Below are 17,847 nucleotides of genomic sequence, written 5' to 3'. Positions count from 1 at the left end.
TTCATCCCGGGACAGTGGAAAGGCTGCTGCTAAGGGACTCAGGGACACAACCCAGCCCCCGCACCTCCCGAGGCAGCCCACCGCCACCTCCATCGCACCTCATTATTACCATTAGCACATAGACAAATTCCAGTCACAAACTTGTTAACGGCAAATAAATAAATAAATAATCCTGACCCAACGTCGCCCCCCAGCTCCTGCCGCTGTTGAAAGCAGGAGCTCCGTGAGGGCAGGAACTTACTCAGGTCACCGCTGCATCCATCCTCAGTGCCTAGAAAGGCATCTGGCACAGGATGGGTGCTGAGTAGATAGCCAGCTGATGAGTGGACGAGGTCCCCAAAGAGCTGTCAGCGCTTTCTCTCCCTTTCGTCACCTCCCACTCTCTCACTCACCATAATCTGCTTCCTCCTCTGCCTGGGTCACAGGTGGCCTCCTCTGTCCTCCAGGGCAGTCAGTGCAGGAGATGGCTCCCTCCCCCGCAGACACCCTCTACTCCCAGTTTTTCTCCTACTTCCCTGGCTGCTCCTTCTGGCCCCTCTGCTGGCTCCTTGCCTCAGCTTGACCTGAAGGTTGCAGTGCCCGGGGCTCAGTTCCAGCTCCGTCCCCCCAGGTAGTCTCTTCAGGAGCCCGGTGGTGAGCCCTGGTGTGTGTCCCTGCCCTCGCCCTCCCGAAATGCCAACTCAGCATCCAGCTGCCTTCCTGGCATCTCTGCTTGGCTGACAAACGGGTATCTCAGAACTGGGGTCCTGATCTCCTGGACACCCTCCCCTGGCTTCCCACCTCCGGAAAAGGTGTTACATCTCCCTAGTCGCTCAAGCCACAAATTGGAGTCATCTTGATTCCTTTTTTTGCCTTCGCCGTGTCTAATGCATTACTAAGTTCTGCCAGCTCTCCATCTAAAATAAAGCCTGAATTCACCCATTGCCCTCAGCTCAGGGCCACCTCCCATCTGGACCACTGCAGAAGCCTCCTGACTTGTCTCCTCTTCACCTCCCCTTGGGCCTCTCTTCAGGGCAGCCTGGTTGAACTTTTGTAAGATCACCCAGAGCAAGTAACGGCTCTCTTTAAAACTCCTTGCCCTCCGCTACGCTTAGAATGGGATCGGACTTCTTCCCTTGGCCTGCAAGGCCTCAGGGAACTGGGCCCTGCCTCCCGCTGCACCCTCGTCTGTACCACTCTCCACGCTCACAGTGCACGACCATTCTTGCTGCCTTTCTGCTCCGTGAACACCCAAGCTCATTCCTCTTACAGGACCTTTGCACTTGCTGCTTCCTCTGCAGAGAACATGTTTTCTTTGGCTCTTTACATGATTGGCTCTGTCTCATGATGCAGATTCTCAGGTCAAATGTCATCTCCTCTGGGGCCTCCCCGCCCATTCATTCTAAAGTAGGCACCTCTCCTGCCCCGGTCTCTGCCTCGTCACAAACCCAGCATTCCTACTTAGCACTTGTCACTATCAGAAATTGTTTCCTGAGTCTATCTGTTGGCTCTCCACCTCCCTGCATGAGCCCCATGAGATCCAGGATGTAGTAAGTGGTGAGTACATATTGGATGAGCTAACGGGTATGGGATGGGCTGGATGACTCGGGTTGAGTCTTCTTAATCCCCGAGGTTCTGGCCTGACTGTCCAACTCTGAAAAGTCCAGCACATCCCCAAGATGGCTCCCGCTTGGGTTCTCTTTTCAGTCCAGGCAGAGTCTGCTCAGGACCAGCAGTTGGCCCCCAGCCCTCACAAGCCCACCTTGTCTCTGGTGGGAACCCCCTATGGCAGGCTGGCCCCAGCCTCCCATCTGGTGTCCTTTGGCCCTTCTCTCCCGAACTCTGCCTGGGTCTTCTTTGATCCTCGACCCCAAGTCCCCTGCCTTTCTCTCAACGTGGAGTAGCTGGAGCAGCCGGGGAGGGAACCAGCAGCTCATCCTGTTCACCCACCAGGGGTTACCCTTCACCAGGATCCACAGCACCCCCTAAGAGCCAGCTCGCTCCTGTGCTCAGGGAGGGGCGGGCAGCGGGCAGCACTTCCCTGGAGACCACTTCTAGGCCTTTCCCAGAGGACGGCTGTGCTTCAAATGGCTGGAACTTGTTTTCCTAATAAATAATGTTTTTGTCAGCTCACTGGGGGTGTGTTACGCAGGTGAAATTTCCCGGACAACAGCCTTGCCAAATCTCTTAACTCATGTTTCTGCGGTCAGCTCCGTCCTTGCCCAGCTGTTTCTCCCCATTGCATCCATGCATCTTTTCTAAAGCAGCTGGAGCCTTCACGACCCTGGAAGTGTTGTAGGTACAGCAGCCCACGCGTCCCACTTCATTCCTCTTCATTCCTGCCTAAGTTCAGAGGGGGGGCAGGTCTGCCATCTGCACGCTCTCTGCATTTTCCTTGGGCAAGTCTCCCCTCCACATGTCCGGCCGCGGGGCTCACCTGCTGTGAATGGTCACTTGCTGGGCAGTCAGTGACTCAGTCACATGCTCATTGGACGAGACACGCACGTCTCCTCTCCACTCTTTGCCCTTGTAAAGCTGGTTGGGTTTTTAGGTGACAATTACATCATCACACTGCTGCTAACTGTTCAGAATGCTGCCTTGTAAATGGCAGCAAGTGCACAGTGAGAGGCAGTGTGACGTTTTCCTCTAAGCAGAATGTGTGTCACAGAACTCTCAGAGGTACTGTTTGTAGGGCACCCCTGGGCCAGGACGGGAGGCAGCATCCCAGTCACACCTGGGAATTTAAAATGCAGCCTTGGTGCGGCAGCAGCTGAAGTGATGACAGCCAGGAAAGTTCCCCGCAGCCGTCTGCAGTTCAGTCTCTTTCTGCTGATGCTTGTAGCTGCCAAGCTACAAGGGATTTGTTGAAACGCACCCCATCTCAGGCTCTGCATAAGCCCTTCTATGCATCACACTGTTTAATCCTCAAAATCCCAAAACAGGGGTGAAGTGACCCTAACTTGATGGAGAGCCGAGGCACAGCCAGGTTCGGCCTCTTGCCACAGACCACCTGGCTGGCGAGTGGCAGGACTGTCTGTGCCTCTTGGCCAGTGTGTGATCCAGCCTTGGCCGTCGGGCACCTCTGGTTCTCCTCCTGGCCCTGCCTCCCACCTTCCCACTGCCCCTGCCCCTAAGAGACCGTAGGACAGAAGTGCATTCTGAGTATACCCTGACTGGCGTCTTAGGATCTTCGCTCTTCACTGAAACTTTACCTTCTTCCAGTCTCAGAAATCAGTGTTCCCTTTAGTCCTGCAGTGAGGGGCCTTCGTCAGGCTATCTGCCACCACACCCCTCCCTTCTGATTCTGCCACCCACCACGCAGTGTCCGAAAGCAGTGACGCTGGGACTGCTACGTGCCCAGCCGATGCCAGATTCACTCAGCAGGAGCACTGGTGGGGCCACCCCACACCTGCTGCCTGCTCTCCTGAGCGAGGAGCACCACCTACTTGTCCCTGCTGTCAGCACCCTTGGGTGGCTTCCCTGTCACTTAGACGGAGACAGCCAGAGTCCTCGCATCGTGCACAGGCACCCTGACGCTGCCCGCTTTGTGGCCTCTTGGGCCTCTGCCCACGCCCCTGCCTCACTGGGGCCACGCTGGCCTCCTTGCTGTTTCCAAGACACACCAGGCACTCCCACCTCGGGCCTTCCTGCCTCGCCTCGTTCAAGTCCGCACTGAAATGTCACCCTCTCTGGACAGCTTCCCTGGCTGCTGCTTAAAATAGCAGTCCCTCCTGCGAGCCCCAGAGCAGGGGGCCCTGCTTCCTGTCCTCCAGGGCTGCTGCGCTAGGATGACAGCTTCATGGGGGAGGAGGCTGCGCGTGCGTGCCCGCCTCTCCCCAGGACCTGCACGCAGCGGGCGCTCCCTAGGTATCTATTGAAGGACCCACTGCGCAGACGCAGCACGCACACGACCTGCCTGGTACAAGGAGGCCCGGGACGGGGCAGTTGCCCTCTGAGGGGCCGAGCCTCCTTGCGGAGGAGCAGGGTTCAGGGTGTCAGCGGTGGGGTCCTGCCCCACAGGTTCTGACCCTCTCCCTCCTCCCAGATGGTATCACGGAGCCATCAGCAGAGGGGACGCCGAGAACCTGCTGCGACTCTGCAAGGAGTGTAGCTACCTCGTGCGGAACAGCCAGACCAGCAAGCACGACTACTCCCTCTCCCTGAAGTGAGTACCACCTTGGTCGCCCCAGCCCGCCTCAGTCGCCCCCTGCCCGCCTCGGTCACCCCCCGCCCGCCTCAGCAGCTGCAAGTGAAGCGCAGCCCAGCCCTGTGTCTGTGGCAGAAAGACCCGCCGGCGTCCCCACAGGAAACGCTGGCGCGAGTTATTTCAAGCCTCGGTGTTTCAGTTTGATCTTTCTTCCTGGGATACAGAGGAGTTTTTCTGTTCTGCTTCTGTCTCCCCAGGAGGGGAGGGGCATTTTCCTAGGATTTATGTTAAATAGCCAAGAACAGCTTCACATTGGCTGTGAGCCAGGGGCTGTGTGAAGCTCTTAGCATCCTCCTCCCTCTTTCGCACCTCACATTGACCTGTTTTGCAGCTGAGGAAACTGAGGCTCAGGGAGGGGACATCGCTGGCCCGGGGCAGGGCCTGGCCTCGGGACCAGCTGTTTGCCCCCGCCCTGCCCCCATTATAAGAATGACCTTTTCCTTCTGTTCCTGGTTACTGTTTGGGCAGGTCTGATTCTTGTGTGTCTCACGAAGGTGGTGGGGAGCACCAGCAAGGGCCAGGAAGAATCCTGCTGCTGTCTCCTGCAGCCGCCTCGTCATTGTCGCGTCTTTCTGACCCATGAGGCATTGCTGTTGAGATAGGCAGCCTGAAACAAGAAAAGGGTTTTTCGGTGGAGTCCGTCATCCTTCGGTGCTGCCACTGAATGGGACCTAGCATATTGTCTAAAACCCATTTTACAGATAGGAAAACTGAGGCCCAGAGAGAGGAGGGATTTCCCAACGACACAGAGAGAGTTAGGGACAGAACTGGAGTACAAACCCAGGCCCTTCAGCCAGCACAGACCACCAAGAACGGTGAAGTCCTCTGCCTGGCTTCCTCTCTGCTCTACTCATTGTTGTTAGAGGCCACGTGACGGAGAGAGGGCCTGTGTGCAGGCCAGCCTTGTAGCCAGCAGAGCAGTCCAGCCAAGGAAGGAGAGACTGGCCTGCGCTCTCTGCTCTGGACTGACCCCACGTGGTCTGCTGGACTATGCCCCGAGAGGGACAGTGACAGACTGCAGAGCATGGGCAGGAAACAGAGGCACTGGGAGTCTACCTGCAGAAAGGAGGATGTGCGGACACACGGTGGGAACTACACATCTCTCAGGGACTATCAGGGCAGACGGAGCAGACGTGGTTGGGGGTCCCCAGATGGGGGAGTTACGGGCAGGCAGATTCTAGCTCAGTGAGAGGTAGCGTTTTCCAACAGTCAGAGGTGATCAAGAATTAGAGCGAGCGGAGGCTGCCTCGAGAGGGAGTGAGCGTCTCATCACTGTGGGCGTGCAGCTAGGGGCTGGAAGCCCACCTTGCCAGGGAGGATATGGAGGGGATCTGTGACTGGCTGGGAGGGGCCCCAGGACCAACGGCCCCTGCATACTTCATTGTCCACCATCACACAACTTAAAGAATCAGGTTGGTTATTGCAGCCGAGGAAAATTCGATATGCCAAGCAGCAACTGGGCTGGAGGCGCCAAAGCCCGAGGCCGTCCTTGGATTGAGGAGAGGGCAGAGGCAGGGGACAGGTGCACCCTGCTGGCCGTGTTGCCAGGGGCCAGGCAGTCCTCGACTGCCCACTGCTCCGTGCAGCCCCGCTCCCTCTCTCACTGGCCAAGGTAACGTAGCAACCCAGGTGCCCTTGAGTGATGCTTCCGGATCTCCACCTTCCCCCTCAAGGTGAATTGCTGTGTTCTGGGCTGTGAGAGGTAGAGGAAGCAGGTGACATTAGAGAGGAGACTTCCATGTCACCGCCTTTCCCTGCCCACTCAGACAGCCTGCCCACCCCTGGGCTTCCTCAGCACAGCATTTATCACGCTGGCAGCCTCGGAGCTCCTCAGAGAACCTCATTCCTCCTGGGGTCCCATTGTCTGGGGCCTGGCCAGAGGGGTCTTCCTGAAAGGACTTACTGAATGCACCGAGGAGGAGCATGAGGGTGGATGCCTGAGAGTGGACCCTGCACGTCAGTGGCCCCAGCACTAAGAATCGCATCTCAACTCCTCTGTGAGGCATGAGACTGGCCAAGGCTCTTCTGCATCTCGGGGGCTGTGCCTGGGCTGTCCCTTCCACCTGACAGGCCCAGCAGCCCTCCTTGCCTGGGGAACACTCGCCCTTTCTCTTTACAGCTCAAGCGTACCTCTTCCCTGCAGCTCCTCCGGGCCCTCAGTGGCAGGGAGTACCTACCCCACGCCACCTCGGGGCCCCAAGGCCCTCCGTGCAGATCTGCGTGCAACAAGGCCCAGGCTGAAAGGGCCAGACTGCACTCTGCAGCCAGGGCCAGAGGGCTCTGATAAATACCTGTACCGGGAGGGGTGGAGGGCCCCGTCTTCTGAGGCCAGACTCCCCCTAGATCCTTTTTCCACCCAGAGCATCCTCGCAGCAGGCTCACATGATAACACAGCTAGAACTCCAATGTCAATGTGTACCACGTGCCTGACAACATCACGCATGAGGAATGACGCTCCCCACCTGCCCCCGCCAGGCAGGCCTCGGGGATCTGAGATCTCACACCTCACATTGTGGCTGGTAAAGCTGGCACTTGCCCCTAGCAGCTGGGATGTTTGGTCCCAGGGCCCGTCCATTTGTGGTGGGAGTGATTAATGTGCCGGGTGTCACTCCCTGGCTGGCAGCCGGACTGCTTATCGGGAACTGGGGCTGCTCTGGGAAGCAAACCCACCTTCCCTTAGCAGGCTGGCCTGCCCAGCCACGGGGTAGCCTTGCCCACTTGCCCAATTTGGGACTTTTACACAGGAAAGCTGATGAGGTGACACCACCCTTTTGCCTTTGGAATCCATTGGCTCTAGACAAGCATGCAAAACTACCCCCTCTACCTCCAGCACTGGTGGGTGGAACCAGTCATCCACACTGCAGGTCCTGGTCACTAGATCCAACGGGACAGGCGCAGGAAGACAAACCCATGCCTGACAGCAGAGTGGTCTTACTCGGGGTCCTGGCACAGGCTGCTGGGCCTTGTCCTCAGTCTCTTCCACCTCCTCCCCCGGCCTGGGAGGTACAAGGGATCATGCCAGAGCACTCCAAGGGCAAGGAGCGGCTGAGCCACGGACGGGAAACCCCAGGAGTCAGAGATGCCCTGATGTCAGAGGTGGAGGCATCCTTCACAGCCATCAAAGTCCAAGTCTCACCTGGCAGATGTGGACGGTGCGCCCAGAGGGAAGGAACTCACCTAAGGCCACGCAGCGAGCAGCGAGTGGCAGGAGAGGACTCCCTGCCAGAACCCTGGACAACGGGTCCTTCCTGCAACTCTTACCAACGGCTTTCAACAAACCACAGGGCTGACCGGGGAAAGCAGGGGCAGGGTGGGAATGACACAAGACGACACTGACACTGCACTGGTGGGCTAGATGTGCTTCTGTCTCAGAAGAGCACCCTCCCCCGCCGTGCACAGATGGGGACCATGACGCCCAGGAAGTGATGACTGCCAAGGCCACAGGGCTGGGTGCAGGGAAGCCTGTGCCCGGCTGTCTCTCTCGCCTGCAGCCCGGCCCTGGACGGCAAGCCTGTCACTGACAGAGCAGAGTCAAGGTGCCGCCTCTCCCGAGAGAGGCCCTGCTGTCTAAGCATGGCACAAACCAGGGATCAAAAGGGAATTACACTCTTGGGACCATGATGGAAATACTCTTCTGGAGACCCATCTGTGAGGTGGCCTTTGGGCCTGTTTGTGTAACAGAGGGCATGTTGCACAGGGGATTAAGAAATGGACCCCGCAGGGGCTGGCCCCATGGCTTAGTGTTTAACTTCAGTGCACTCTGCTCTGGCAGCCCAGCTTGGTTCCCAGGTGCAGACTTACACCACTCGGCGGCAGCCACGCTGTGGGGGCAACCCACATACAAAACAGAGGAAGATTGGCACAGATGTTAGCTCAGGGCAAATCTTCCTCAAGCAAAAAAAAAGAGGAAGACTGGCAATGGATGTTAGCTCAGAGCAAATCTTCCTCAGCAGAAAAAAAAAAAGGGAAGAAAAAGGAAATGGACCCTAGAGGTATTACTGGTATGATTCTGCAGCTGGCTTAAGATTCCTGTGAGCTCCCATGTTGGTGCCTCAGCCTTGACACATCCTGGATACCCAGGAGGCTGTTGTTCCCTTGCAGGCAAGGCTATTCTGGGGTCACCATGGGGCCCTCTTGTCCAACTGGGCCTGCCCAATGCAGGGGCTCAGCACTTCCCTAGTGATTAACAGGAAGCTAGAAGGGGCCCTGGCTCTCATGGAGGACCGCCTGGGCCTGGCATGGAGCATCCATCCTCTCCTCCTCGGTGCATTCAGTAAGTCCTCAGCCCCCTCCTCCCAAGACTCCTTACCCTGGGTCAGGAGGTCATCAGATGTCAAGCCTGAAGCGACCTTAGAGGCCCCTCTGTCCATCCTTTGTTTTGTGGAAGGGGATCCGTGTTTGACCTAAGGCTGCCCAGCTGGCACTGACCACTCTGACGCCAGAGATGGTGACCACTTCACACTGTGGGGACTAGACAGACCCCTCGACCTGCCCAGGCTGCCACCCATCTGCCCCTTCTCCAGCTGGACTTGACAGGGCGGCAGCCCTCGGGCTCCCTCTCGGTTGCCGGCAGACACGTTGGCCCCAGCACTAACCAATGACCCCAGGTACACTCACTCCAGCCTCAGAGAAGCAAAGGGTTGAGTCTGTAGAAATCGGCAAGCAAACATCACACTCCAATAGTTTTCCTGTCTGGAAAGGCAGGCAGTGCGGGAAAGGGATGAAAAGTCTTTAAAAATCTCATTGAAAGGGTTCATCAGGCACTTTGGACTATGAATGACTCTTTGCAAATTCTAGTTTCATGAGTTTTTGCAAAGAAATCTGGACAAGACGAGGGAAAGAGTATTTCAGAGAGTGCAGGGTTCGCAGCTGTGGGTGGGGAGGCAGGGGGAGGGCCAGGCCTCCCGTGCTGCCGGGCGGGCTCTGCCTGCACTGGGCTCATCCCTGGGTGGGGCAGACACAGTGGCACTTCTGAGGCCTCAGCAGGGCCGCCACTGCTCCTCTGACAGGAGCTCTCACAACAGGGTCTTGGGCTTTCACATCCCCGAAGGCACACTGCACAGCATCCTTGCAAGTGTGCCCCACATTCAGACTTCAGGAGACACTTCTGGGGTCTAGCCTGCTTCCGTCAGGCTGCCACTCGAGCTGGATCCCACAGGAGCCTTCCATAGCCCCCATAAGCTCTGCCCCGTTCAGTGTCAGCTATTTCCTGGGCTCCAGCCCTCAGATTGTAGCTGGAGGAGAGGGAAAACATTTACACCTGTAACTTACATACTTGCAGAACGTGTTTAGGGCTACCCAAGGCAGAAGGTGCTCAGGGCCTTGAATGAGGGAAGGAAGCAGAGGAGAGGGTGCTTGAAGGATGAGCAGGCTTTAGCCCTGTGGGCAGGGCGGAACGGGCAGTGCAGGCAGAGGGAGAGGCAGGAGGCAGGCAAGTCAGAGCTTGTGTGAGAACAACAAAGCATACTTTGAAGGGAGCCAAGGAGCGATGCCCTTGTCACCTGGCTGAGAAATTGGGGCTCTGTCCTGGATGGCAGGGTGCAGGCGTGTCTTCAGAGCTGTCTTCTAGAACCAGGAGTGAACAGGGTGCACCGTGAATGCTGCTGAGGAAGGAAGACATCCTGCCCCCACAAACACGCCCCTGCAGCCAGCGCTGGAGGGGGCCAAGGGGCTGGAGGCGGACAGCGTGTGGGCATGCCCCCAGGGGAGACGCAGGGCAGCCCCTCTCCAGATGGAGAGAGACCCGGGCTCTGCAGTCAGAGGTGCCAGAGTTCAAATTCTGGCTCCATCTTCTACCTGTTGTGTGATGCTGGGCAAGTGACTTTACTTCCCTGGACATCACCTGGAAAACTGCATGGGCCACTCTCGTAAAGTTGTTGTAAGAAACAGCGCCTCTCAGCAGCACACGGCGCACAGCCCACAGCAGGGGCTCCGCAGGTGCAAGCTCTGCTCCTCCCAGCTTGTCCAGAGCTTTAGAAATTGCCATGGAGGCAGCAGAGAGGATGGAGCCCTGGACCGGGTCACAAGCCCTGGGGGCACAGCCAGGCTGCCTGGGCGGCTGGATGACTTGGGCGAGTGTCTTCCCATAGCATGAGGGTCTGGGGTTTGATCAGCAAATTTGCTTCCAGGTTAAGGGCTCCATGAGTAGGGCAAGGTGCCTTTCGCCAAGGTCGCAGGGACGTGGGAAGGCGCACCTTCTGCAGGTAGGAGAGGAGGGGGCAAAGCTATCAGGAGCACGCCTCCGCTCATTGCTTGATGACACCCGCCGGGTACCTGCTTGGAGCTGCGCGTTTGTGCTGACTGCTGGGCAGCCAGTCTTCACCCCAGAAATGTTTCCTGGGGCTCTAATGTAGTGTGAGGGGTGTGGTAGGGCCAGGAGGAGCCGATGGTGGCCTTCCAGGGGCACTGGGGATGCATTTCTGTTGGAGTTGTTTTTCTTTCTTCTCCCTTCATTGAATTATATAGTAAAGGAGAGAGTTTTCAAACAGTAGGTATGTCAGGGTCTGGGCAGGCGAGCGAGTGATTAATCTTAGTTTGTTGCTGCTGACAGCCAGGAGCAAGAAATAATAAAGGTTTGCAGGGTGGGAGGGGTGAGGGTGAGGAAAGGCTGCTGGCCCTTCGTCCACGGCAAGGAGCAGACTCCACTTCCCTCCGAGTCTGAGCTCCCTTGTTGGATCGACACCTAAGGTTCATTGTGGCTGCTGTTCCTGTGGGTGAGCCCCCAGGGTGGTCCCTAGACCCCAGCGGGGCCCCTAGCAGTTGGTGAGTCCCCTGCACAGCAGGACGTCCAGCCCAAGAATGCCTGGACTTCCATCATTGGTTGCCCTTTCCCCAGCCCTGCCTCTGAGCGCAAGGCCTCAAGGCAGGCAGCTGTGTGCAGCCAGGGCTCTGCCTACCTCTGAGGACAGGGGCCCTCGGTTCCTGGCTGTCTGCCTTCGTGATCCTGGTTCTGTGTCCCTCTGAGCTGCCAGGTGGGTGTGAGGGCTGGAGGAGGGGGAATGCGGAAGGAAGAGAAGCAGGGCTGGAAGGAAGAGAAGCAGGGCTCCGGCACACAGTGACAGCATGGGAGGGGGTGGGGCTTGCGGGTAGGAGTGGTTAGCCTTGCCTACGACAGGGAGGGGCTTTGACATGGTCCTTGGAGAATGAGGACTGAGGCAGGGCGAGGAGCTGCCCATGCGGAGGAGAGAGCAGCCCAGGGGGAGAGCGAGCTTCCTGCTTTCCCGTCCCCCGTGTCCGGTCTGTTTCGCACCAGCACCTTCCCGTACTCCCCAGGGGAGAGGCTGCTCTGTGGCACTCCTGGGCTCTGGATCAGTCTGGCTCGGGCTCTGGAACCACAGCCCTGCACCTTACAAGCAGGGTGGTCTTGAGGAAAGGGACTTAACATCCCGGAGCCTCGGTTTCCTCATCTGTAAGATGGGCTTTACCGAAGTGTTAACGGAGCGACGGTGTGTGAGAAGTGCTTAGCACGTGCCCAGAATTGCTGTGCTCAGGGAGAGCATAGGGGCACATCGTCTTTGTCGTTGCCTTTGGAGAGCCACAGGCTGTTGCAGAAAGAGCTCAGTGCGGTCCAGGCCTTGTGGATTGTCTAGGTCTGACCTGCAAGTCTCTGTCCATGCCCACATCCACTCCCCTCTGTGGTGGTGGGATTTTAGAGTTTATGCAGGCTGCAGCTTGAGAAAATCCTGCAGTGCTGTGACTGACACTTCCAATCACACAGAGCTCGAGTCCAATCCAGGCTGCCCTCTTCTTGGCTGAGTGACCTTGGGCAAGTCACTTAACCTCTCTGATCTCCCAGTTCCTCATCAGTAGTTGGAGATGATGACCACCTCAACAGGCATTCCCTTTTGTCAGCCTCACTGCCCTGCTGTCCCCCTAGCTCTCCTTCCCTATCTTCAGACACTATGAGTCGAATATGAGTTTTCACCAGAACTTGACCTGGTCTCCTCATCTCACAGGGAAGCATTTGTGTGACAAGCCAGGGCAGCAACTCTAGTACACTGAGCAGAAGTCTTGGGATTTAGGGCACAGAAAGAGACCTTTAGGTCACGTGGCCCAGTGCCCTGTACAGTGGAGAACCTGGGACCAAGAGAAGGGAAGAGGCTTGTCCAGCTCCTGGCGTCCCGGCCAGGCCCTTTTGTCTGGCGCTGTTTGAGTCAGCCTGAGACAGGGCGGGTGTCTGCATCTGTGCCTCAGTGATCTCCCGTCCTTTCAGGGCTGCTGGAGGAGGACAGACTTCCTGCTCAGTGGGCGTGTGGCGTGCTGTCTCTTCTAAAGGGCTAAAGCAGAGGCCATGAGTAGGAGCTGCTGCTGTAGGCAGAACAGAGCTCCTCAGACGCTATTTGCAGGGGACTGTAGAGCGTGCAGATGCTCTGCGGGAAGAAAGGCCGCGCCACCGAGTGACCCGTGAGGGTAATAGATAACGCCCCCTTCAGAATTACTGAGGAACCACGCCCTGCTGCTGCCCTGCCATGGGGACGGCGCCTCTCCTGGCCCCCGCAGCGCAGTGATGCTGGAGCGGGTGGGGTGTTGAGAGGCCTGTGCTTGGGTGCGGGAGAGCCAGCTTCACGCCAGTCCAGGCCCTTCTCCTCTGCGGGCGGCCATGGTTTGGGGGATGCCCAGTGGCAGCTGCCGTTATCAGAGCTGGCAGGCCCTGGCTTCCGGTGCTTATGCCTTAGTGAGAGGCCACGCTAGGGCCAGGGTGCTGGCAACACTGCTGACACGGGGGTATCGAGCTGTCCGGCTGCAGGAGCATGTAGGGGGCAGGTGGAATACTGCCTTTGTTTGTACAGATGTGGAGACGGCCCTGCGCTGTCACTGCCAGCGAGTGGAGAGCCGGGATGCAGCCGGCTGGTGTCCTCCTGCCCTGGAGCCTCAGGGAACAGGAATGGCCCTGTGCTTCCTCTCCGGCTGCTCCGGGAGCCCAGGTCGGTGTCTGGAGAGTGCAGGACCTGGACCACAGGCCCACTGCTGGAGTCCCTCTGGCCCTTTCCCAGGACAGTGGTGAGGTGTAGAAGGCCAGAGAGCCGGAAGCCCCTCCCGCAGCCTGTGAGAGGCTGGAAGTGTCGGGCGCTGTCTGGCCTGAAGCGGCAGTGTTGAGGGGCAGCCCAGCCGCACGAGTCTGCTTCCCTCTCTGGGTCCAGCCCTCAGGCAGCAGAAGCTGGGGGTAACTGGGGGTCTGCTGTCAGAGAGGGAGGCCGAGGCCAGCTCAGAAGGGACAGTGTTGGCCGCCATAGCTGGCAAGATAGAGGTTTCCAGAAGCCCCATCTGACCACGGATGTGTCTGGAAGGCGGGTCAGGAGTGAAGGCCTCTGCTGAGGCATCTGCGACAGTTGGTGAAGGATGGGGCGGTGGGCCGAGTTGTGGGAGAACCGATGAGGGTGAGCAAGAGCGAGGAGTCAAGGACCAGGCTGGACTTCTGAATGGCTGGGTGAGTGGCGGCACTGGCAGCTGCACCGTGGAACTGGAACAGGCAGTTCTGAAAAGAGCCAGGAAGCACGCTCTCCCTAATTCAACTGCCCTCTTTCCACGCTGCCTAAAACCCAGAGACAAGAGGTGCCCACACTCACTGCCAGCCCTTTCTTCAGAGCACCCGCCAACCGGACCCTGCCTTGCGTCCCGCCCCTGGGCTGGGTTCCGTCCCTGAGCTGCAGCCTGTCCCCTCCAGCCAGCCATGCAGTGTTGCCTCTTGCTGCCCCCAGAGCTCCCTGGTCCCTTCCAGCGTCTGAGCCCCCCCCCCCCCACCCCGACTACTTTTCCAGCTGGTTTTGAATTATCTCCTGTCGGCCTACAGAAGTCTGCCTGTGTGGCTCACCTGCCGGGTGAGGCGTTCCAACTGCCCGTCCATCGCCAGGAGACCCCTGTGGCCTGGGACAGCTTCCTTTCTGAGCCACTGGGTGGTCTCTCCAAGTGAGAAAAACGTTTCTTTCCAGTCAGATCCCTAACACCTTGTTAATAGGGTTGGTTTAATTATATTTTTGGAAAGCCATCTGGGAATGGCTGAGGTGGGAGGGCATGCCGGTGCTGCAGGGACAGGCGGGCGATGGGCACAGAGCGTATCTGCTGCCAGTGAAGGGGCAGCAACACGGGGCAGCTCGCAGCCGGGCCAGAGGACCCGAGCCAGAGCCCCACCGCTTCCACCAGCCGGGAGGGTCACCCAGCGCCGCGGCTCTTCAGTCTCTGAGCCTCTCAGCGCCGAGGGCAGGGGCGCAGCGCAGGTGGAAGTTCTTTGTGAACTCACGGGGGCTGCAGAGTGCAGGCGGGCTGTTTGCAGAGCTGCTGTGCTTACCCCAGGAAAGTATTGTGGTCTGACTGCTTACAGCAGGTAAATAACTCCAAGGGCCCCGGAGGAAATAGGATCAGCCCCCACCGACAGCCGTTTGACGGGGCTTGAAGCCACCAGCTTCCTGCAGAAAAATCCCAAGATGCGGGTTCCAGTTCCCCAGACGCTCAGGCTGTTACAGCCAGAAGAGGGGTCTTGAATCATCCGGTGAGGACCTTGGCTGTCGGATGAAAGAAACAGCACAGGAAGGGAACGGACCCGCCCAAGGTCCCTCGGCGAGTTACTGGCAGAGCCCAGATGTCCTAACTCCCATCCCGGGGTTACTACCCTCCTGAGCCCCATAGCACTCTGTTTTCTTTTCCTGTTTTCTCCATAAACGTTCTTGGTATTTGAGGCCAATTTGTAAAATCAGATGTCAGATTTTATAACTCTCATCTTTGCTCCCATAGTTCAGATGCTAACGCTATAAAAATGCTGTTTTGATGTGAGTGTGTGTGTCACACTCACACATGTGCACACCCTTCCACTTTGCTGGGGTGGAGGTCTCGCCACTCCTGGTTCTTAATGCCTCAACCCTGCCCTTTTCTGGGCAGCTCCCCCAGTGAGTGCCCGCCATGCCCCTTCCAGCCATGGGTGCTTTCTGCTACTTTCAATGCTTTTTAATTTTTTTTTTTTAAGATTACTTCACCCATGAGGAACATCAGAAACAATTGGATTTGGCAGAGCCAGCTTATTAGAAAGACTAATTAGAACCTGTTTTTTGCTCTCTTCCTTTTGAAAATTCACATGCTGCTCACAGCCCAGGCAGCTTGGAGACCAGCCTGCCACATTCTCAGCCCAGACATTCAGGGTAGGGCCAACAAACAAATCAGCAATGTGGCTGTCACTGCTGTGTTCCTGCTGTGCCCCAGGCCTTCGATTGGGCAGGGAGACAAGGGCACATCAGACTGTGAGCCTGTAGTTTGGGTGAGGAGACAGGTCGGTGAGCACTGTGACAAAGAGAGGTATGACAGAGAACAAGTGAGGGAGGAAGAAAGTCAGTCTGGTTGGGGGGGTCCTGGAAGGCTTCCTGGAGGAGGTGGCATTTGAGCAGGGCCTTAGAGGGTAATAATTTGTCAGGATGTAGCAGCAAGGTAGAAGGATGGTTAGGTTTGGGATTAGGGAGAGGTCTCTGCAGTGTCCTCTCTGTCTGTGGTCCCAACTTGAGTTTTTAATTGTCCTCTCCACATAAGCCCCCCTTGGCCCAGGTGACCAATAATATTGTGTACAGAGATATGCCTTGTAAACTCTGAAGTCCTGGTCGGCTCTCTCCAGTTCCTCACAGCATCCCCACTTGGCCCTCAAGGAAAAGGGCTCAGAGAGGCAAGGGGCCCATCGGTGGCCCTGCCAGCACCCCGCTTGCCCAGTCCTTCATCCTCCCCACAGTTCCCTCCCACTCCCCAACTTGCCAGAAAGCAGGCATGTGCCCATCATTTCCACCTGACGCTAAAGATGTCTACCCCACCCAGGCTGAACACAGTGTTCCGGGGAGAAGCGCATTCGCGCTGCGCCCCCGCTCCCTGCGGTCCCTGGTGCCTGTGGGAGAAACTGATTTGAACAACCTGCAAAGTGTGCTCTGGGGCAGTGGATGAGTTCTGACACAAGTGTTGATAAACCCACTGAGGCAGCAAATGCACCAGACAGTATAATCTGGGCGTGCCGAGATGTCAGGTTCACAGTCTCCAAATTTAGCATCATCCCATTTTGAGTTCAGATTTTCAGCCTAGAAAAATACTTTCTCCTGTCCTGAATTGTTCCCATCTTAACTAAAAAAGCCTTCTATGAAGAAACTAGGGTTAACTGTTCACTTCCATGGGAGTTGCGCTTTTAAAAAGCAATCAGTTCCGATAGTAACTTGCTTTTTGGAACTCAATTACTTGCAGCCATGCTGAAAAAACCTATAATTAATGTGGTCAAACCCTAGCCAAATAATAAAATGATAGCTTTTGTTGTGTATCAAGGCAGAAATCAATTTCATTAGGGAGCAAAGAGCAGAGATTTAATTTTTAGACAATTCTCCACCCTGTGGACAGCGCTGTCAGGAAGCTGCCAGAAGGAATGCCCGATGTGAAAGGTTTGCCCTCTGAGCCCAGATTCCTGAGGGCTGACAGTGACCTTTCAGAGCTGCGTCTGCAAACCTTGCAAGTGTGGCCAAGGGCAGTGGCTTTCACTTCTCAGTGCTCTTGGACCTGTGCCCCTTTGGTTTTGGTCAAGAGGTGAGTGTTGTCTGCATCAGATGACAGTTGGAGTCGATAAGATCCTGTCCTCTGGGGCTCAGGGGGAGGTGGGAGAGAGAGGTGGACTCAGGAGGTCAACAGACACTAGAAAGGAGTTTCGCAAAGATTCAAGCTGTCCACATTGATCGTGGAGTTGTTTCCAGGCAGCAGGGCTGATGGTAGACGAGGACAGGCCCCCCAGGGACACTGTCCAGTTGCAGGCCCCCACTGTACGAGAGACAATGAGCAGCGAAGGTGACTGGGATGGGAAAGGACGGGAGATTCTGCCCTGTGAGGACAGCTGGAGAGAGAGGAGCCACCCTGGGTCTGTTCCTGCTTCTGTCGTGTGGTCTCTAGGGGCCTTCCCCGGGCAGAAGGAGCTGCTGTGGCCTGCAGGAACCAGAGCTCAGAGCTGGGGCCACCATCACTGAGCTGCACTAAGTCATATCTCAGCTCAGAATGTGGAAGGACACGCCCCTGGGTGGACCCATCAAAGCTTAGGAAGGGTTGTCTTGATGGGGAGTAAGCTTCCCAACACTGGGGGTAAACAACAAAACCTGGACACTAAACGTTGTGATTATTACAAAGGAGTTTCCGTCATCAGAGAGAACTAGAATGGTGGTTCTCAGACTTGAATGTGCTTCAGAATCTTTTAGAGAGCATATTAAAATCAGATTCTGGTTCCAAAGAGACCCAGGGAGCCGCAGGCTTAATAAGTCCCCAGGGACTCTGGTGTGGGCGTGCTGGGGCACATTTGAAGAAGTTATAGAGAACCGTGCACTCCTCTTGAGCCCTGGGACTCTGGGACGTCTGTAAGGAAAGTGAGTGCTTTCCTTCCTCATCATGTGGTGTGAGCATCACCTGTGTGCCAGGCTTCAAAGGTTTAGAGGTTTGCAGGACCTCAGTGGTCACCTAGTCCTGTCCCTTCATTGCATAGATGGGGAAACTGAGGCCCAAGAGGGCAGGAGCCAGGGCTGGGACCAGGTCCTCGAGGGCCAGCTCAGAGCTCTTTTCACTTGCTTTCAGTGGACTTTAGGGAACGTTGTAAGCTACTCCCCATTTCACAGATGAAGAACTGAGGCCCAGATCCCCAAGTGCTGTTGGGAGTTTTCCCACTGAGAGCCACT

The 17,847-nt window shown here is 56.9% G+C and overlaps 1 protein-coding gene across 1 annotated transcript in view; it reads left to right on the top strand.

Moving 5' to 3' along the window:
* Nucleotides 1-17,847, top strand: part of SHB (SH2 domain containing adaptor protein B) — a 131,618-nt gene that overhangs the window by 103,409 nt on the left and 10,362 nt on the right. Inside the window, exon 5 of the mRNA XM_008536889.2 lies at nt 4,025-4,144. Within this exon, the coding sequence (XP_008535111.2) occupies nt 4,025-4,144 (120 nt within the window). The remainder of the gene's footprint in view (nt 1-4,024; nt 4,145-17,847) is intronic.

This window comes from Equus przewalskii, chromosome 26 (assembly GCF_037783145.1).
Source record: "Equus przewalskii isolate Varuska chromosome 26, EquPr2, whole genome shotgun sequence".
NCBI classification, from domain to species: domain Eukaryota; kingdom Metazoa; phylum Chordata; class Mammalia; order Perissodactyla; family Equidae; genus Equus; species Equus przewalskii.
The sequence above is the reverse complement of the archived record's forward strand: the minus strand, read 5'-3'. Positions and strand labels throughout refer to the sequence as shown.